The sequence below is a fragment of the Lates calcarifer genome, linkage group LG14 (assembly GCF_001640805.2).
Source record: "Lates calcarifer isolate ASB-BC8 linkage group LG14, TLL_Latcal_v3, whole genome shotgun sequence".
NCBI classification, from domain to species: domain Eukaryota; kingdom Metazoa; phylum Chordata; class Actinopteri; family Centropomidae; genus Lates; species Lates calcarifer.
In genome coordinates, this window is record NC_066846.1 from 7,415,376 (window position 1) to 7,437,324 (window position 21,949).

Consider the following 21,949-nt stretch of genomic DNA (forward strand, 5'->3'; position numbering starts at 1 on the left):
TACTAGGAAGCAGGAACCTTCTCATACAGCTCAAAATGAGTGTTTATACACAAAGTAAAGTGTGCAAGACATTTATATAAACTGTAAATACATGAATTCTATGGTTTTACTGTAGTAAAGTCAAACAAAAAACAACAGAAAATTGAGATCAATATGATATATATATATGAATTGCAACATGAAGAAAAGTGTAAATAAGGAAATAACCAAATCAAATTTCACAACATATTATAATCTGACACTATTTAAGGAAGTCAGAGGGGTTCTGCTGCAACAAAAAGACACCACATCTGTCATTTCTGAGTGTAAAAAGCATTGAATCTGTATTAGGTTGTGTTTCATGTCACAGCATGGACAGCAGTAGGCACAAAAACCTGCACACACACACTCATCAGGGAGGCAGTGAAGGACAGTGAAGTATCAGCAGGGAGTGAACATTTGCATTCAGACAGTGTTGAACAATGGCGAAGTCAGGACACTGTACAGAAGACTCAGAGGGAAGTTACTGTAGCACAGAGTCTAGTTTCTGTCCTGAGAACATACATACATACACTGAGAACATATACAGGATGGAAACACACCAGCAGTGTTGCAGCACGCAGAGTGAAGAGTGTGTTGCGTGAAAAGGGGCTAAATTTAGACTCTGGCTTCTGCTGCATGTTGAATTATAAGTGTGAATGAGTGAGAGTCTCTATGGGTCTGAGACAAAGGTAGCGAAACGAGGGGAAGTGGTCGAGAGACATGAGAGACAGAAAGGAAGGCGAGTCAAGAGAGAGGACTGATATGTTTTTCACCCCTGAGCTGCCTCGTTTGGGGAGGTTCTCTGCACGTGGAAGGTGCAGGAGAATTTGGAATAACAGCTGATGGTTGGGGGAAAAAAACAGATGGGAGGGGTCGTGGAGAGGCTGCAGGAAAAACAAGCCGGAGTTAGGTGGTTAGAGGGGCGGGAGGCAGAGAAGAGGGGGCGGAGCTAGTGTACCCATATGAAGGGGAACATGTATATTTACTCAAATGCAACCTCTCTTCTCTAAGGTGAACACAGGTTGGATGTTTACGGGCTAGACCTGAGCAACTTTTACAAGACTTTCTTCTGGTTTTCGCTCGCTGCCGGAGCTGATTGTGTCTGCAGAGAGGATGCCTTTGTGTCTTCAGCTCACACCTGGAACAAGGAAACAGTGAGGGCTGCTTGTTGTGTTGATGAGCTTTTTTTTTCAAAGTGAAGGACTAAGTTACTTGCCTTTTGTTACTTTAAAGGAATGACATTGGAATATGCGCTTTTTGCTCGATAATTCAGACCTGTAGCACCACCTGTGAGACCGGCAGGCACCATTACAACACCGCTTCGCTGTGAAAGAAGCGATAGAGCTGCGGTCCGAAGACAGGACGCCGACTTTAAGCACAAGGTTTCAAACCGCCCGCGCTATTTTTGCAGCGTTGCTCTTTTTGTGTTCACTTTTTATTGTCTTAGCTGTAAAACCCCTATTGCCACAATTTGCTGACAGCGCAACACCAATCAACTTTCCTCATCAGATAAGACGGTCTCAGTGAGCGTGGTTTTACGCACGCACAGGAGACGTTCGAGCGCGAGGGGCAGCATCAGGTGCTGAGAGGTGGGGAACAGAAGACACACATTACCACCACCACCACCACCAACAACAACAACAACAAAAAGCTTGGTAGCTGAGTTCAGCCATCAAAATGACGGACGGTCCGAGACAACGGAGCAGCACGGCGGGGTCCTCCAAAGATGCTGCCGGTGGGACCGAGTCCGGGGGAGGAGTTGCGCTCAAGAAGGAAATCGGGCTTGTGAGCGCCTGCGGTATTATTGTTGGTAAGTGGTTGTTAATACTTTTACCATATACTAAAGACAGTAACTGACATAATTGTCTAATTAACCCCAAAACACACCAGCGTTCCTAAACTGGATACACACTCACGTGATGCCGAGACTCTGTAACTCTCAGTCGGTCTTGCAACATGCCTCGTGATATTATCACAATAATCAATGAGGCTTTCATCTTTTCTCCGTTAAGCCCGGACCTTCGCTCATCTCTGATGCTCAGAGGCGTTCAGGGGCAGTTTGTAGACTCACGTGACTTCATTTTGACACAGTGAGGAGGCAGGCTGCCGTGTTCTTCCATATAAAAACAGGAGAAAGACAACTTTAAAGGAGCACTAAAGTAGGTGTAAAATTCACCTCAGAGATGTCGTCATGCGGGTCACACTGAATTGCATTGTGGGAAATGTAGGATCCAGGATGTCTCAGCATCTGCTGCATCAGTTTAGACCATTCTTACTTTAATCTGTCCCCTACGAGCTTTACTAAAGCACAAGTGCTGAACTGCTTGAATAACAGTTTAACTGAGCTGAAGATAGTGTTATTAAATGTCAGACCGAGAGTCCAAAACCCAAAAATATCTAATTTACTGTCACATAAGACAAAGAGAAAGAGCAAATCCTCACAACATAAAAGCTTAAACTAGGGATCATTTGGTAGTTTTGCTTGACAACTAAATCTCTTCTTGATATTATACAATACAAATATATGTACAACATACTGTTAAAACATTCTAGATTAGCCTAATCACTAAGCTTACAGCAATGAAACCTAACATCACCTTGTCTTTATAATCACTGGGGTAAATAACACACATGCAGCGGCCGGGCTTTACAGAGTCGATACAGACGACAAGCAAGTAGCCATTAACATCATCAGACAGCAGATCGAGATGAAATATGACACAGGTTGTCCAGACGGGCCGGAGGAGCGTGTGGTCGTCTTGTTGACCTTGACAGGTTGAAGAGAAAGGAGGGGATGACTCATTCAGTCTTGTGTTTCCACGGTAACGGCAGGGAAGAGGAGAGAGAGTGTGTGTGTAGATGGGAAATCCCAAGAGGTTTGCTACAGGAAGGGGGGGGGGTGTCAAGAAAGAGATGAGAGAGGGAGATGAAGAACAATCTTGTCACTGAAATGTTGTTGAGAAGATCTTGTTCCTTCTCAGTTGGTTAGTTTCTCCCTAAGTCCTTGAGGTTGCACTGAATTTCTGCTCTGTTATAGGTAGCACAGAACTCCATTCATACACATTTTTACTGATGCTTTTGCACCTTTCCAGGTCAATAACCATGTTCTGATGTAATTGCAGATACAGACAGATCTGCTAAAAAGCCTGTCAAAATCAGAATACAAGCAGGAGACCCCTGTGCACGTTCTTCTCCTGAGCCCCCCCCCTTCTCCATTCATCTCCCGATATAAGTTGGCAGCGTTAGGCCACACGTGCCATCTTAGAAGCTGTTTATGGCTGTCCAGAGTACATACACTTCGGCGTAGTCACCAGACTGCTCTTGGCCTGTGGTTTTTGTCCTCGACCAAGTCACTCATTCATGCGTTCGGCTCACGCTGTCATGTACGAGGGAGACGTGAGCTCAGGTGACTCGTCTGATCCTTTGGTTGTGAACATGCCCCGCTGGGTTTTCCATGAAAAGGGTCGAGCACATGAGGACATCAAACGGTTTTATGGCCTATTGTGCAGTGCGGACACTCACACACACACACACACAGAGAAACGTGAAAAGCTAGGAATTGGAATTAGAAGTGAACTTTTGGACACGTGGGCAAAGGCCCCACCCTGATAATGCTGTTTTATTAGCTTGCCTGGCTCAGCCATGTCTGAGCTGGACTCAGATCTGTGTGTTTGTAACAGAACTGCCACGCAGACTAAAATTTACATCACCTGTTCCTCTTGTCTCTTAAAATCAAATTATGCAGTTTGCTACTTTGTCTTTCTATCTAATGCATCTACTATAATATTAGCTTTAGTGGTTCTGTGTCTTGTTAATTGCTTTGGTGCAGTAATAACTCACATGCATGTGCACAGGCCTGCGTTGCCCCACTCTGGCCGAAGGCCAAGCAGCAGGTTGCCTCAGCCTGGTGGCTGTTTGAACGGGGATTTAACACTGAGAAGAAATGCAAGAATTAATCTTGCAGGGCTTTCTAAAGGCTGATTATGGTTATATTTCATAATGCTGCAAACACACACACATGCTCGTTAATATTCATAGCCTGCTGTTGGTGTGAGTTGTGTTCATTGGTTCTTTGGTTGTGTTTGTATATTTGGACTCCATGTCAGATGAACTGTGCAGGTTCAGTGTTTTCTTTAGCGTCACATAAAGTGTCTGCATTTAAATTCTTATCAGTGAACAGTAAAATCACAATATATGATCATGCATTGTTTTTTCTTTCTTCATTCATTGATTAATCAACCAGTAAAGCCTCATTATACTGCCCAAGATACTGTAGGTAACAGTGGAGCTGATAAAATAACTAACAGATTATTTGATCAACAAAGAAATTAACTGGCATCTGTTTTGTGTTTTGGACACTACCAGGTAGCAAGACAATTGAAAACCTTGGCTTTAGGTAATGATAACAGTCATATTCCCCTTTTTTTAGACCAAGGGGTTATTTGTGAAAATAGTAGCCCATTAAACAAAACAGAAATGCTATTATAAAGTCATGAATAAAGTTTGTAGTACAAATCATATATCATTAAAACAACCCGAGGGTCATCTAATACAATCCAAAGTAATTCTGTTAAGTCTGAAGTGGAGTCTAAGCCTGTTGCTGTCAAAAGACATCAAACAAAGTCCAAGAGGGACAGAAATGAGCTCAGAGAGCATGTCTGAGACCAAGCCTCTTCCTCCTCGAGAAAACAGTCCAATAACAATGAGGGATATCAAAATATCCTGTGGTAAAAGAGGCTGAGACCAGCGAGCAGCGAGTTGTAAAAAGAGGGAGATCAAAGTCAAGAGACAGCCAGTGGTATAGCAATGGTGCATTAAAAAAAAGAGATGTTCCCCCTTGGCCTGGTTGGAGACAAAAGGATGTTAAAATGACTGCAAGAACAGGAAACAGATTCCACTTTAGTCAGCATTGATGGTGATGCACTTATGAACATGCAAGCATGCACTTTTTACCCCTATAAATGCATCTGGCTCACCGTTATATAAAGTCAGAATATAAACTCATAAACCGTCTATACTAGTTACCTTTTACTCGCCCCTGCAGAGCTGTTCAAACTTTGTGTTGCAGAAGCAGGGAGTTTACAACAGAGAAAAGTGCTGAGTCAGAGCATGGTTTCTCTGCTGGATGTCAAAGGTCATGCACCTAGGACCACTGCTGCCATAAAGATGTCAAGAAAATCACGGGAGGGATGGTTTGTTTGCCACATGTTTACCTTTTACCTGCAACTGGAGTTACATAAGTGAGTAACTGTCTTCACCACTGGCACATGACGTGTGTGGAATCTGTTAAAGTTGAACAAATCTGCGTGGTTCAGTTGAGCACATGGTTTGGCAGATGTTCAGATTTCACTTTGGATTAAATTGATCTGAGAGAGCAAATTCTTTTCGTTTTGAACCTTTTTTCCCTTGAAGGAGTGTGTATAGAGAACAGGATGGTGTGTGTCAGCAGCTACACACCCAGTCGCTGCACTTCATTTAACTCTCCACGCAGAACGTGACTGTATCATTCATACCTTTGACTTTTGCACTGTAAAATGCCACTCGGCCTGTCATCCTGTTACGATTCAAAACCTTCGACCTTTGACCCTGATGCCTTTTTATTGGAGTTCAAGCACAATCAGATGGGAGGCTCCTGACCTCCGACCTCTGCTTTGTCAGAGGAGTGAGTCCTTTCATGTCGCACCATGGACCCTATCGTCCGTCCGTCCCTCCATCTTTCAGCTCCTGTGTAAACTGCCTGGCACTGATGCTCATTGAATATGTCAGGGCATTATAACCCCCCCTCTTTGCACTCTCTCACCCCGCTTTCCCTCTTGCTCCATCTCCTCTTAAGTCCATGCGCAGTCAGCAGATTGCAGGTTCCCACTTTGCCTGCTGCATCACTGCTCAGACTGTGCTCACTCTCTCATTTTCTCTCCTTCTCTCTCACTTTGTACTCATGACCTCATTCTTCTTCCTGTTCAGTTTGTCTTTCCCCTTTGTTGGTCTGAACACAGTGCTTTTTAACTCGTCCTATACAAGTGGCACATTTTATCAGTCTGCTATTTTTACTATATGAGGTTCTAATTTTCCTTTAAAATGCTTTATACTGTGCACAGTTACCCTCAAACTCTCAAGAAAAGCCTACACAAGAAGGAGTGAAGTCAGGTGCGCTTCCCAGAGTCTTGTTGGCTCAGTTAAGGTTGCCAGGTTTGGTACAATCACCTAAAACTTGAACTGCAAAGTTTGTCAGTTAATTTTAATAGTTTACACACACAAAGGGAAGCCAAAGGATGTCTGTAATGGTGGGAAATACATACTGCCTCAACTGTATTTTCCTGGTCGGGGGGTATTCAACTGTTTAGTTTGCCCTTCTGTAAAGTTTGGAGTCTTGCAAGAGACACATTAATGAAATAATGGTCAGAACTGGTACAGCAGATGTGGAGATCTTTTGGCTTTTATTCCCTAAAAAGGGCCCACATCTTTCAAACTTCTTTCCTCTAGTTTGTAATCCAGGCTTTCTGTTAAGTCTCTGAGGTAACCTGGTGCATCACATGAGTTGAGTTGTTTTTCTCAGGACTTGACAAAGCTCATCCAGAGCCACAGAAGACAATACACGGCAATCTTGGGCTGGGTTGTAACTCCCATGTCAACAAAACCGATCTTAAGCTGTAAAGACAATTTGTGCTGAAACCTGACCCCTCTCTGCCCTCCTCCCTCCACCAGGTAACATCATCGGCTCAGGTATCTTCGTCAGCCCAAAGGGAGTGATGGAGAACGCCAGCTCCGTGGGCGTGGCCCTGATCGTGTGGATCATCACGGGAATCATCACCGCCATCGGAGCTCTGTGCTACGCTGAGCTGGGCGTCACCATCCCCAAGTCGGGAGGAGACTACTCCTACGTCAAGGACATCTTTGGAGGGCTGGCTGGGTGAGCGCACGCTACACACTCATGACAATCAGGCGTCTATCTGTGGTTGGAAACAATCATAAGTGTAATTTGAGTCAGTAAGCACGATACATCAGAGAAGGTGGAAGAAACTGAAGGCTTGGTTCGACATGTACAATGCGCAGGTGTGTGTGTGGTTTTTGGGTTAGGTGAGCGTTTCTTCTGGGTTGCCATTTTCAAGTTTTGCTCTAGTAATCAGTCTTCACTGCAAAAATACTCCTGCAAAACATGATTTTTAGTTAGTTGCTGAAATGATTTATATTTTCTCAAGGAAAACAAATGTGTTTTTAACATTTAGACGACATTTCTCAGCCATTGACAGATGTTAAGTCTATTTTCAGTCCAGAGACGTTCGATAAAACCCCCACTTCATCATGGTTAAAAGCAAAAGTGCTGTCTATCAAGCATATGACCCAGTTTTCAAGAAGAAGGGGCCTCCCAAACAATTAAAGTTAATTTGACAAGGATTTAGGTAAGCATACCGACATGTCTAGGTTCCTCTCTTTATCCTTGGGGATGAGCTTTCTGATGTAGGTCAGACATCTTGATCCAAAGCAGGGGGTCTTTAGCTTGTAGTTGAGTCCAGTAGTTGAATATTCAGATGCCCATAGATAAAATAAGTTTCACAAACAGTCAAAGTGACTCACACAGTTACAGATGTCGTGCTGCTGTGGGGTTTTTCTTCTTCATCAACCTGTTTTTGAAATGACTCTCAACCCCCAGCCGTGTTCCATTCATCCATAAATTGTTAGCTTTAAGGTAACGCAGCTTACAGTAAACGCTTGGGAACCACGCTAGGTTAATTTCCTAGCAAAACAATATTGTTTGTTAGCGTACATTTCACACACACTGTGCCTTTGCCCAGACTGTAAACACAGATTAGACCATTGTTTTTTCAAGTATCACAAGGGTCCGTATTATCAGGGTATTTCTGGGAGAGGAATTCAACCAGACAAAACAGCCAATGATTGTTTTTGTCTCTTTGTACAGTGGCTATCAATACACATCAATGAACTTTTACCTCTGGGGAGTTTTTAGTTCACGGCCTCAGATGCTCAGTTTGATGTGTCGGGCCACACCGCTCCCTGTGCCTCTGTGAGGATAATAACCTGTGTTCAAGGGTTGTTTGTTTTTGTTGTCCTGCTGCTTTTATCCCACATGTGTGTACGTTGGTGGCTTGCGGTTGTGTTTGCATGTGCACAGAAGTGACAGAAATACTTCCGTCACTGCACCTTGCAGCTGGATGACGGCGAGCTGTAGAAAAAAAAACGGAAGAGCTCGTAAAATTGTGCACTCAAAGACAACTTGATTGGACAATGTTCAAGGCTTTTTGTTATGTCAGACTCATGAGGGTTGTGTTACACCCATGGATTACAGTCAATTTGTCAAATTGTAGGAGTACAAAGGGATAGATTACATAAATCTAATTTATACCTATTTTAATTTCATGTGTCCTATTGTTCATACAGTATGCATATGATGTATTCAGGTCCTTTACTCAAGTAAAATCAACAGAAGTAAAACAAATATTTGCTGGTTTTTCTAGTTTTCTGTGACAGTTTTTAACTGTTGATCAGACAAAACAAACTATTTAAATACGCCGGTTTGGGCATCAGGAAATTGGGATTATTCACTATTTCCTCACAGGCAAAACTAAAGAATCATTTGGTTAATCAAGAAAACAATCAGCAGATTAATCTACAACAAAAATAATTTTTATTTGAAGCGCTACCACTAAATCCTGCAATAATCCTCCATTTGAAGGACTAATAGAGTGTCTAAGCACAATTAGAGAAGTATTATTAGCCATATGTACTGAAGTGTTACATGTAAAGGTAATGTATTATTCAGTAGAGCTTCTTTCAATGTGTTATCAATTATTGATGCATTAATCTGCAAACTCCAAATGGTACAACTTCAAACTAGGACTTTTAATTTAATCCATAATTGTTTGTATCTTATCATATGTTTGATGTATGAAAACTATGATATGCAGAGTAAAAGAACATTTTCCTTCAAAATAAAATGGAGTTAAAAGTAAAAAGTTGCACAAAATGTACAAAAAGTACCTCACAAAGTACTTGAGTTGAGGTTTCAGGGTTTCATTTTTATGTTAAATACACACACACACCACACACACACACACACACATTCCACTGAGACGCAATCTCGTTAACGCAGTCAAGTGTAATGATCCCTTCTATAAGCTTTCAGAGAATTTCATGGAAAAACCTCATGCTTGGTCTCTAAACCCCAGCCTCCCTCCTGCTCTCTCCTACATAGATATGAGCCCTGTATGAAATGATTTTTCCTCTCAACAAAAAGTCTTTCTTACAGAAAAATGTAGAAGTTCACCATCAGCTAAATATCAATAGTAATATTAGTAATGGACTGACCTGCTTTTTAAAGCTGACAGTGACTAATACCTGTATTGTGCTGGGATCCTGGTGCATCATGATGTTCCTCTGTGGCTGCAGTCACTTAAACACGTTGGCAACCCTCGCACTTTAAAAAGCACAATGAGTCACCTCAGTTAAAGCAGCAGCCAAACAATAATCTTATTAGTCTGGTTTCCTCTGCTGCTGTTTGCCTTCACTAACACTTCACTTAAAGGAAAAAAAACTGGAGGGAAATAACACATTCATGTAACTGAACATCAAAATAGGTTAAAAGCAGAAATGTTGGTATAGTATGAGCCTTCAAGTTTCCATATCAGTCTGTAACTAACAGCAAGGGGTCTCCCCTTTGTTTTGTCTCAATGGCTGTGAAGAATCTTTATTTATATTGCTTTAATCTGCTGGCCTGTTCTTTCCATTGATTGTTTGAGGCTGTAAAATCTCACAAAATAGTAAAAAAAATCCCCAACATGATTTCCTAGAGTTCCTTCAAGTAGCTTGTTTCTCTGACAAACAGTAAAAAAAACAAAACAACAATTTTCAATTTACAGTGACATAAAACACAAGAGAAGCAACAAGGCTGGAACTAGCATATGTTATGTATAATATAGTATAATACTAGTACTCGAGGAATTGTCTCAGCACTACATGTCTTTTATGGCCACATAGAAGCTAAGCATATTGAGCAATAGAGTTTACATTTGTCCTCAACCAAAAATAACCTGCTTTGAATGGAAATCTGTAACTGGAAGTGTATTTATATGCAGTGTATGTACTTCTGTGATGTGTTTCATCCTGTTTACTCTCACCCGTTTACTGCTCCTGCGTTTGATCCTGACACCGTGCTGTTTCTCCCACGCCTCTGTGTATGTAATCCGCCCCCCTTCCCCTCCCTCTCTGCCTCAGGTTCCTGCGTCTATGGATCGCCGTGCTGGTCATCTACCCGACCAACCAGGCCGTGATCGCCCTGACGTTCTCCAACTACGTCCTGCAGCCTCTGTTCCCCACCTGCTTCCCCCCGGAGAACGGCCTCCGTCTGCTGGCTGCCGTCTGCCTCTGTGAGTAACACCTGAGGCCTGATGTGTGCACATCCTGAGACACAAACACAATCACAGACATGTTTTATTTAAGCATATTACAACACTTATTTATGCAGTTTTCAATGAAACTTCAACGGTTGACATCAGTATGTAAATATATATACAGTGACTGTTATGTACCAAACCAGTACAACCAGTACTGAAGACGAGGTATGTCTGAGCTGTGTGTCACGATAATTACAGGAAAATTTGTGACTTAAACGGTCACAAAAATTTTAACCCTTGCGTCTGCGAGAGCTTCCTCCTTTGTTCCATCTCACTTTTGTCAGATCAGCAGTGTTCGCTTCAGCTTTATTTCCCTCAACATGCTTTGACAGCAGTTCTTCAATTCTTAAATTGTTTCATTTGAATAGTTTTTAGAGGCTTGAGGAGATAAAACCATCCGTCATTTCATAAAAGAGTAGGAAATATTGTCAAAAAGTCTGAAATAATTAATGAAATTGTGACCCCAGTTTGACTCCTCAGTTTTATCCTGTAATCCCTCTGAGCTTTAAATAGACATAGGGAAGAAGATAATGCAAACTGCAAAATGTTGATACTGAACACATCAGTAAAATGTTAATTTAATTTGTTTTCTAACAAAATATCCAGTCATGAAATACAGTATCTGCTGCAGCAATATTAAACATTGTTATAGGTCATGTTTAAACAAATTAGTACCTGTGATATGATAAAACATATTACTAATTAAAAACACTTAATTCATCAATACTATTTCCCTGGTGAACCAGCTAAAAGCTATGTCTCCTACTGGTTCAGTTTTGATTATCCAGAGATAAATGAGCAGGGATAGCCTAAAGAAATACTGCAAAAGGACACCAAGTTCTTTGAGTGTGCTTGTTGAGACAGGCTCAAATGTTGAAAAACTCCCAGTAAAGCTAAGACAGCGCTATAAAAAACAGATGGGAATCATTATAATTCACCAAAAGCAATGGGTGAACAAATGCTTACACAGTTACAGGACAGTTAGACATTCAGAGCTGAGATTAGATTTAGATTTAAGCACATGTTCTGCATCATCAAAGCTGCCTTTAACACACCGCTTATTTAATGCAATCACATATTTGGCTGAATTAGGGCTTGATTTATCCATTTTATGTCTGTCTCTGTCCCAGTATTTATTTGCCCTTTCTCTCTGAAGCTTCTCTGTTATCTAACCTTCTGTCAGAGGTCGTACAATTGAAGAAGAGAATAAAGGAGGTAGCGGTGGAGGAGTAGCAGTGAGTAGTGAATGCGTGAAGACAAATGGATAAATGTGTTGGCAGTGAAGTGACAGTGGTTGATTTGAATCCCCCAACAGAGTTCACACTCGGTGTTCAAATATCGCATGCATCCTTCAGACAGAGAGAGAGACAGGTACGGATGCGGAAGAAGAATGTGTTTATTGTCTATGAGTGTACATTACTATGAAGCAATCCTTGTGGCACAGCGCTGGTTTTTTGTGGTCACCGCGGCCTGACTCCTGCAACTGCGGTAACATTTAGTGGGGAAATCATCAGTGTAAAGATTCCTTAAGTTGTTTCTTGTAAATCACCACTAAATGTTTTTTGGGTTGAGAAGACAGAAGGAAAGCAACTGTGGCCTTTTCTTTAAGCTCGCTCTGAGCTCAAATGGAAAGTTTTTTTGTTTTGTTTTTTAGCATGTTCCTCCAAAAGAAGGTGAAGGATCAGAGTCAGCTACAGAAAAACATGAGCTGTTACAACTGGAGAAACTGGAGCTGTCACATTCACATATTCACAGATCAGCATGTCACTGGGTTTTTTTTTTTTTTTTTGGTTCTTCAGTAGAAAAGTGGAATCTCATAGTCGCCACTGCATTTTTTAAAAGATATTTCTTCTCCCCTATTGAAGGGTTTTTTTTCCTTGAGTTGTGACATCCTGTGACATGCTGTTCACTGGCAGATGGGCTCAGTTGGCTGCTCTGTTTGGCCGGACAATGTGGAAACCTCGCTTTTTTCAAGGCCTGCAAGATAATATGCGCGAACACACTTGTACTCAGTGAACCAAGAGATCCACGGCTTCATCACCTCTGCCAAAGAAGTTCTGTTTCCTGTTTCATGTGTCTGTTTGTAAAGTATCAGGATCTTCAGAATTCATGTGTCATCTGAATCTGAGTGTGGCTGCGTCATGCATTTAGTGTTTTGGCAACCAGGAAATACTCAAATATCAAAATACAACAGCAACTCTTATGTGCTGTACCAACTCTACATGGCAGAGAGTCTGTAGGTAACAGCAGTAATAGAGTGGGCAAGGTCTACTCTGATAGCTCTAAGTTAAAGCAAGGAATTCAGGGGGAAGTAACCAACCAAAGGTGGTCAAATGAAGCTGAAATTTTCAGGGCTTGGTTTAAAATACAATTAAAATAGCATATTCAAAATGGCAGAAAATGGGTGAAATCTACTTTGATCCCTATATATTGAATTTGGAAAAAAAGTTTTGTAGGAAGAATACAAACTGTTCATATGAGCCTAATGAAGGAATAAATAAATAGCCAGGGGGCAGAACTGTTGGGTTCAGTCTGCACCAGAAAACCTGTTTCTTTTCCACTTCTTCTCTTGTTTTCCTGAGATATCATGCCAACTAACAGATTGGAAAACTCTTTGGCAGAGGTAATAGCACATTTTACAGGACGGTAAAACTTGGCAGAGCTCTACACTCTGAATACTGTAGTGTTTTTGTCTTAATTACAAACATGTTGACCTACATTCAGCTGTCTTTCTTGTCCTACTTCCATGAATGCCTTAAAGCAAAAAAAAAAAAAAAAAGTGCTCACTGCTGACATTTTCTTGCTTAACTCTGATTTGTTTCTAGCTAAACTGATTTTGATTGGCTGAGCAGGCAGAGGGATGTAGCTTCTTTCTTGAGTCAGGTGGACAGATGTTGTCAGGCAGCTTTCAGCAAAATAACTTGAGTTGCTGAATCTGTTTTTTTGTAGATGTTTTATCCTTGTTTTGCAGTTGTTGTTTAGAGGGAAAGTGGGTAAGAGGTTAGCTGTTTCCCCTCAACTCTGATGTCATCCTTGTTGTTTACCAGCCTGTGCGTGTTTATCTGCTTCTGTGTTTGGACATTTCTGTAACATCTTAAATTTGGCCTTTGCTGAACATTGTATGATGGGATCCAGGACATAAACTTAGATATTTACCAGATTCGATGACAGTCATACCAGACGCTCCCAGCCGTTTCAACCTGCAGGGTGAAAGGTTGTCCAAGGTGTACCGTTTCAAAAACAAGCAGAGTGGGATTCTCCCCCAGGGTTTATCTCTTCCTACAGATGGCAGAGTGCAGGGTCTGTCGTGTTTTCCAGACGGCTCGCAGTTAACTCAGCAAGTTTCCACACATATATGTAACACATTTTGTATACTCAGCTTACAGACAGCTGAGCAGCCCCACAGGTCAGTGGTCCAGAGAATGTGTCCTCAGGTGTTTACCAGTCTACAAAGAAAACTAAGAGGGGTCGTGTGTGTTGGCGAAAAAGGATCATCTGGTTCCTAAAACAACCCTGTTTACCAGTGGTTGAGTTAAGAGGTTTAAGGTGTATTTAAAGGATCAGGCAGTGGTGGTATATTGTGCCTGTGTGTATACAGAACACACATCAAGACACAGCTGAACTGTGTGTGTGTAGTCTCTTATTTCCTGTTTGTGGTAGTAGTGGCAGCAGCAGCAGCAGCTCTCCTTCCCACCACAACTCTTGTTATGTCTGCTGAACTTTTCCCGCCATTAAACATCCACTCACTCCGCTGAAGCTGCCTCTAAAAATCCGTCTTTATAGACAAGCATTTTATAGTTTTTGGGTTTTAAAAAGTGCATATGTGCATCCAATACACTCATCTACAGTATGTTCGTATCAGCGCGGAGCCATGTGTGTCTACTCATGTACATCTGCCTTTGTTCCCTGCAGTGGCAGCGCAGCTCAGGGTTATTTAATGTAATGAACTCCCCACAGCGTCCTAACAGTCCTATTATTTAATGGCACCCTATTGGCCTGAACCCATTGGCCTGTTGTACCCAGGAGCACAGATAAAATCCATTATCTCTGTCTGTGTGAGCTCAGCTTCAAATTGGAGTTGAAAAAATGTTTAAAATTTTACAAGTCAACAAACAATGGCTTGTTTTTATCTAGCTGGTTAAATTGTAATATCATTCCACCAGTGGCAGGTAAAAGTTTTTGCAGTCTAGACTATTTTCTACAACTCTTCTTTGTCCTTATGTTACATTTTAAGATGCACAAATGGATCATTATTGTAATTTTTAAAAGTTACAGAAGGCAGAGAACAACTTGAAACATGGAACCACTTGTTAATGTGAAATACATACAGCACTTCATAAGAAAAACATAAGTACTGCAGGTAAAACACGAGGTGTAGGAGATAATGGGTGAAGTTCAAGGCGGCGATGATGCAGCAACAGAGTCAAAGGTTGCTGCTGCTGCTTGTCTTTATGACACGCCACATACGTTCAAGTGTTCAGCTTTTAATCTCTACATCTTCTACTGACCTGAGATCACTTCACTTTCAAACAAGCCATGGTTATTGGCTTTATCAGTGAGAATAACCACTTTCACAACTTCTTCTCTTGGGCAATTTTTTTACTACTACAAACAATGGCAGTTTATTTTACAAGACAAATAAAACATTCAGCACATAAACCAGTAGTGTTACTGATCTTTTAGTCAGACTAAAGTCATATTGTGAAGCCAAATGTTATTCAAACCAGCAGAATTTTATTTTAGATTCTGGTGCAGATCCAAAAGTTCCCAAGTGGAACAAGCTTTAATCCACTTGAGGTGAAACGCAATGGGGGGAAACTGGATTAAAAGGGGTAAAAAAAAACCTAATCCTGTGTTTTATTCTTTTGTGTAGTGCTGCTGACATGGGTGAACTGCTCCAGCGTGCGATGGGCCACCAGGGTGCAGGACATCTTCACCGCGGGCAAACTGCTGGCGCTCGCCCTCATCATCATCATGGGCATCGTGCAGATCTGCAAGGGTAAGCTTGCTAATACCATCTGTGCATCCATGAATGCATATGTCCATGTTCCATTCCACCTGGTGGCTTCTCTGTCTGTGTGTGAAAAGCAAGAAGTCTCACACATGCATACACATTTGCGGTCAACGGGGACATCCTCAGTCATTTGGGATGGTGTAGACTCCCCGCTGACGCCACAGGGGTCAGTCAGTTGCTGGGGCCCTTTTGGTTAAAACTCACATTGCTAATATCAGCATGCTTCTGTGGATTTGTAGTTCAAACATGGCTTAGGGCCAGTTATTACAGGGGCCACAGAGTCAACAAAATGGGGATTTCTGTTCGAGTGATTGAAGACAATGAAGAGTTCAGTGGCTGATTTGATCTGAGATTTTACGTCATATGTGAGAGAACAGAGTAGAAAACGCTCTCTAGAAACAATGTTGAAGGGATTTAAGGAAAAAGATGATGATAAATAATAAAAGACACTTCTGAAGATTATTTATGATGTAGACATTAACCCCACTGCGTCTCAGTGAATTTCAGGGGATCATAGTGGAAGTCACTTCACAGGGCTTTTTCAGAACGTCTTTTACAACCTGTTTTACACACGCTGATTGCATTAGATGATGGGTTTCAGCTGTGTTTCCTCACAGCAAGCCCAAACTTCAGTGAAAATCAGCCTGTTTACCCCCTCAGCAAAATAACAATTGCAAACTGGAGAGAAATTATCAGGAACAGACACACTTAGTTTGGCAATTTACGTAAGGAACGCCGAAAACCCAGAGTGAAGGAAGCAGCTTTAATGGGACAGGAGTGGGTTTTCCTGTATTCCCCCGACTGCTGCACCAACATTAAACATTTTGCCTCTTCTTTTGCTTCTCCACCTGTAGGAGACTACTACTGGTTGGAGCCAGCCAATGCCTTTGAGCCCTTCCAGGAGTACGATGTGGGTTTGATAGCCTTAGCCTTTCTACAAGGCTCCTTCGCCTATGGAGGGTGGAACTTCCTCAACTATGTCACAGAGGAGCTGGTGGACCCTTATGTGTAAGACACTTCACTCTGCCTCTCTAATATTTAGGAATATTGTGCTGTTGTGGTTCGAAAACAACCCTCCCACTGTACTGAATGGGCCATTGCCATAGGAATACTGCAGATTTAAAATCTGCTTGTGGCTATTTCAGTGATTAGCGGGCACATACCAACTAAGCTTCCCAGTTTAATCCCTGATCCTTTTTGTTAAAGCTCTCTGAAATTTATTTAACTTAGCATGAAAGAAGCCTACTATCCTCCCTAATGTCTGGCCACTGACCTAGAACAATGTCTCAGTGTATGAAATGGTTTATTTTTTCATTTCCTTTGCATATTCTATTAGTCTTTTTAACAATCTCACATTTTTTAATAACCTTGGTATCCATTAATACACCTTCTCCTTTTAATTTCCTGCTTCAAATGCCCACTCCCCCCCGCTTCTCTTTAGCTTTTCTCTCTAAACATCTTTTTTTTCTCATCGCCACACAGAAACCTTCCTCGTGCCATCTTTATCTCCATCCCCCTTGTGACCTTCGTCTACGTCTTTGCCAACATCGCCTATGTCACCGCCATGAGCCCCCAGGAGCTGCTCGCCTCAAACGCTGTTGCCGTGGTGAGTAGCTCTCACTGTGACGCAGGTGGTCCTGTGACTTCATTCAGAAACACACCTTGGTAGTAGAATGACTCTGTCGCCCTCTGGTGGTCTCTGTTGGTCCATGCAAGTCAAATGTGTTTGGTAATAGCTTTTGTGCCTCATTGCGAACACATTGAAAAACATGTTGAAATAAGAAGCTAACCATCCACCTGTGTGTCCCTCTGTTTCTTCCATCCTCTAACCTAGACGTTTGGTGAGAAGCTGCTGGGAGTCATGGCGTGGATCATGCCCATCTCTGTGGCTCTGTCCACCTTTGGAGGTGTCAACGGTTCCCTCTTTACCTCTTCAAGGTTAGTTGGCTACTTAATGACCTCCACCCCCGAGTCAAACAATCTTTGATTTTGTTTTACTGCCAACAGGATAATTATTATTTTTTTCACTGCATCTCTGTCTTTTATAGATTGTTCTTTGCTGGAGCCAGAGAGGGCCACCTCCCCAGTCTGCTGGCCATGATTCATGTAAAACGCTGCACTCCCATCCCTGCTCTGCTCTTCACTGTGAGTTGTGCTCTCTCTCCACTACACTTCATTATATTATCTCCCTCAGATTTGTCTGCTTCAATCATACTCCGTTAAAACATGACCTAGACCAAAAAGCAGCATCATAACAAACCACGAACTATTCCTCTTTTTCCCTCAGTGTCTGTCCACTCTTCTTATGCTGTGCACCAGTGACATGTATACTCTCATCAACTACGTGGGCTTCATCAACTACCTCTTCTATGGAGTCACTGTCGCTGGGCAGATTGTCCTGCGTATCAAGCAGCCCAACATGCACCGGCCAATCAAGGTCTGTTTATGTGATGTGTTTTTGCCTCATTTTAGCTTTGCCTCTGTATGTATTGCACTTTAGGTGTGAATATGTAAGAATGTACCAAATTCAAACAAGAATGTATATGATATGGAAAATGCAACAAAAAAACTCCCCAATACATAAAAAATACAAAATATCAAATGCAAAAAGTACAAATAGTACAAACGAATCAGAAAAAGTACTGAATAAATTTTTTAGTAAGCAACAGAAAAAGTATTTATCTTGCGTCCAAATCTTTTCTAATATCAGTCAGCACTTTGAGAGAGGCTTTCTCTGTGTTTTGTTTGGCATGAAAGCCAGACTGGAATTTTTCAAAAGCCAGTGAAGTCTGATATCTGAAGGTAACCCCGTTTCTTAAATGGAAACTGGCCCGAAAATATTAATGTTACTGGCATCTGGAGTGCTGTTTTTGTTTTCAGAAGAGGATGTACTCATAAGGCCGTCTTGAAAGTCTGTAGAGAAACACTGATAATGTGCAGTAATTCTGCTGTCAAACAGCCAGAGACCTGTTTTGTAGAAAGCTGCTCTCTAGTGGCAGGAAATGTGTACTATCAGAAAGTGACTACTCAGAGAAGAAAAATTACAAGACTTACACTTACAAGATTAATGCAGTTCCAAAGCCAAGTAGTCTGCTGCAACAGTAACATATAAATTCTGTCAAAGCTGCAGTGAGTGATTGCACATCAGAGGCTTGTAACAGTTTGTATAGTACATTTCATTTAAACTGCAAAATGTGAAATGTGTTTCTTTGTTCCTTCCTCCAGGTCAGCCTGATATGGCCGGTTATTTACCTCATCTTCTGGGCCTTCTTGCTCATCTTCTCCCTTTACTCTGAACCCGTGGTGTGTGGCATCGGCCTGGCCATCATGCTGACTGGTGTCCCCGTTTATTTCCTGGGAGTCTACTGGGACAACAAACCACAGTGCTTTGACGCCTTCGTTAGTAAGTTGACTTAGTGGCTACCTTATGTTAAGATGGTACATTTTACAATTTCTTATTAATTTCTATTATTATACAGTATCTCATAAGGCAAATCTACAGAATAGGTCACCATTTAGGGAAGTACACCAATAGTCAGTACCACTCTCCTCTCTCATGTGTTTAAAGTAGGGAGCTAGAGATGGTGGCTAGCCTAACGTAGCATAACGACTGAAAGCAGGAGCTAGCCTGGCTCTGTCTGGAGTTGAATAAATACACTTAAAGCAGTTCTAAAACTCAATAATTAGCATATTGTGTCTCATTTCTTTCATGCCCAGTGAAATAGTGATATAAAAATTTAAAACTTGTAGTTTTAGAGCAAGTTATGTGGTGTAGCTATTTACGTTTTTGGACTAGCTAGACAAACTCTTTCCCCCTGCTTCCAGTCTTTATGCTAAGCTAGGCTAATGACCTGCTTGCTCTAGCTCTGTCCTTATGAGAGTTCTTGGCAAAGAAATTGAAAAAGCATATTTATAAAAACATCCTTTCCCAAAGTGGCATTAAAATGTCATTCCTGCCTCCGTCCTAAAACTTTCTGTTCTTGTTTTCCTCCAGACAAGATGACATACTTGGGCCAGAAGTTTTGTGTGGTGGTTTATCCGGCCGAAAGCGACAGCAGCAGCAGCGGGAGCGGAGAGGAAGGAGAGGAAATGAAGGAGGCCAGGTCTCCTCTGTCCAAGGAGGACGGAGACAACCACAAGTCAGCAGACTGCTAAGGCCCACATCTTTATCGCCCACCTTCCCCAAAATAAAAAGACAAAAACAGACGCACATGCGGGGCGCACAAAGACACGGGCAAACATACATCACAGTTTGCAGTGGAATTTACTGATCAACACTCGTGCCCCCACACCATGTCTTTTTCTTGTCTATTTTTATTTGGTTTTTAGCATCGTATCAATCAATAATTTCAGTGCCAAATATAGTGTGAGACGTTTAGAGTAACATAACCTCAAACTTTACTATTTGGGGTCCTTCAAAGGTGCAATAAAGAAAGGTTAGTACCTTCCAACTCCTCAGTACATGCTTAAACAGACACATTTACCCATTTACTACTCTTCATCATCATCGTCATCCCCCTGCTTCTGATCCTCCCTCTCCCCCTCCACACACTCTCTGCACACTCCTACTGTAAGAGCGACATTTTTTTTTTTTTTTTAGTATTTTTTTATTATTATCAAAAGACTCTTACTGTACTAAGATGGCGACGCAAACACTTTTTGTTTGTTGTTTTGTTCTTTTTTTTTTGCCACATTGTAAAATTTGCTTTGTCATACATTCAACACACCAAAGCTGTATTTTGATTGTCGAAGCAGAAAATCAGATTCAGATCAACTCATTTCATGTCGTGAAGTACACTAAGTACTGTGTTGTGTTTTTAAAGGTGACTGTGATTCCAAAATGTTTCTCGCTATCTCTTTCTTTTTTTTGTAATTGTGATAATTGTTTATATTATTTGCCTTTTGTTGTCATTTTAGTTTTAATATGTTAATTTTAGTTTTGTTGATATTCTTTTTTCTATTCAACATCATATTCATCTGGGCCTGTTTTTTACTCTTGAAACTGCAAAGGTGTACACCTGAAAGATGATGTGTGAATGTGCTGGTAAATGCACAATCCTTGTTAATTGCCTTAATTAGAATATATTCTGTATGTGAGTTCCATTATAGCTGTGTTTTGAGTGAGGTAGAGAGAAGGTTAATCCTCATACTTGGGGTAATTTTTCTAAAAAGCAACAAAAAAGTCAGTTTTATGGACACTACACAAGTAATTTACCTGTTGAAACTGCAGGTCCAGCAGGGGCGTAGACGACTAGAAAGAATAAATAGGCACGACACTGATAGTTTTCACCACCACATTTGCATCATTAATGTGCAAATCCCTACACCGACACATGTGAATGCCCGTGTGAAAAGAGTTTAAAAAAGGCATTGACTGTCTTTCAAGTATTTTTGTAGCTTAACATCTAGCTGTCTAGATATTTTTTGTGCTTAATTTAGGGTGTAGAAAAGAAAACTATTTTTTTTTAGTCTTACAGTTAATTTAGAAATTATTTTATAGTGCAATATTAGTACAGACACCAGCAAAAACTGAACATGCACCCCTGAATGAACCCGTACTGTGTTGTCTGGTTATAGTTATATATCTATTCTTATGCTGTATATTATAGTAACAACACTCCTTCATACATAAACACACCTAATATACTTAAATGTCTTCAGTCTTTCTACAAACTGTTAGTGTCTCAGGGCATCCCCTTTGCCTTCTCCTTACATACACTGCCTAAAACCTCCAGACCATGAAAACTCAACAGATCTGACTCATTGCGTCTATGAAATCCAGTCTGTTAGTGCTAAATGTCTGTACTGGTGCTTTTAGATATTTATTTCCTCAGGAGTCTCAATATCTCCCAAAAGAAGAAGAAGAAAAAACTCACAGAGGATGACAGGTGTTAAATCACCATTAACGTTGGGCCAGTACTGTAAAGGTTGCTCTTATTAAACTCTAAGGGGAACAGGGTGTCTTGGATGTCTTTACAAGTACAATGATTGTGTGTTGTGCCTGTATGGTTCTTGTGTATTTTCAGTATGCAAAGATGTCATGACAGTCTGTATATTGTCTCTTAGTAAATAAAAACCACTGACTAATGTTTGAAATTGTAATTCAGGGCCTCATTTATATAAAACCAAACCCTCCTTGTCTTTATCTTTGTTCCACTGTCCCATCATTTGAAATAATGTCATTAAATTCTTATTTCTTTCAATGCATGAACTTTGTGAATTTCACATTTCTCTGCAAGACCCTTACTGTGCATAAATGAGGTCTGAAAGTGTTTCCACCTCCGAAAATGATGCAACTTTGTGTCACATGGCATCACGAGTTCAGACTAAGTCAAATCCTGCATCACATACATAGACTGTATATAAAGATCACTTATTGCTTAAAATCCAAAGGAAGTTCAACAGTGCTGATATTTTTGACTCGTGTCTTACTGCTGCTTAAAGTATACGGATGATCCAAACAATTCTTCTCTTAGCGGTATATCATCTCACTACAATTCACCGC

At 41.2% G+C, this 21,949-nt stretch overlaps 1 protein-coding gene across 1 annotated transcript; it reads left to right on the forward strand.

Annotated features, from left to right (window-relative positions):
• Positions 1 to 997: 997 nt before the first annotated feature.
• Positions 998 to 21,651, forward strand: slc7a8a (solute carrier family 7 member 8a). The gene is made up of 12 exons (XM_018705122.2): positions 998 to 1,403; positions 1,531 to 1,831; positions 6,727 to 6,931; positions 10,252 to 10,403; positions 15,304 to 15,429; positions 16,299 to 16,452; positions 16,927 to 17,050; positions 17,279 to 17,382; positions 17,493 to 17,589; positions 17,732 to 17,881; positions 18,670 to 18,847; positions 19,439 to 21,651. Exons 2-12 carry the CDS (start codon positions 1,699 to 1,701, stop codon positions 19,597 to 19,599), a joined length of 1,584 nt encoding a protein of 527 aa, XP_018560638.1. The 5' UTR covers positions 998 to 1,403; positions 1,531 to 1,698; the 3' UTR covers positions 19,600 to 21,651.
• Positions 21,652 to 21,949: the final 298 nt, after the last annotated feature.

Excerpts from the sequence above, each read along its gene's own strand:
- slc7a8a (XM_018705122.2), top strand. The coding sequence starts at position 1,699 with ATGACGGACGGTCCGAGACAACGGAGCAGCACGGCGGGGTCCTCCAAA. Across the intron at positions 6,932-10,251 it reads ATCTTTGGAGGGCTGGCTGG|GTTCCTGCGTCTATGGATCG; the intron begins GTGAGCGCACGC and ends TCTCTGCCTCAG. Across the intron at positions 17,383-17,492 it reads TCCCTCTTTACCTCTTCAAG|ATTGTTCTTTGCTGGAGCCA; the intron begins GTTAGTTGGCTA and ends TGTCTTTTATAG.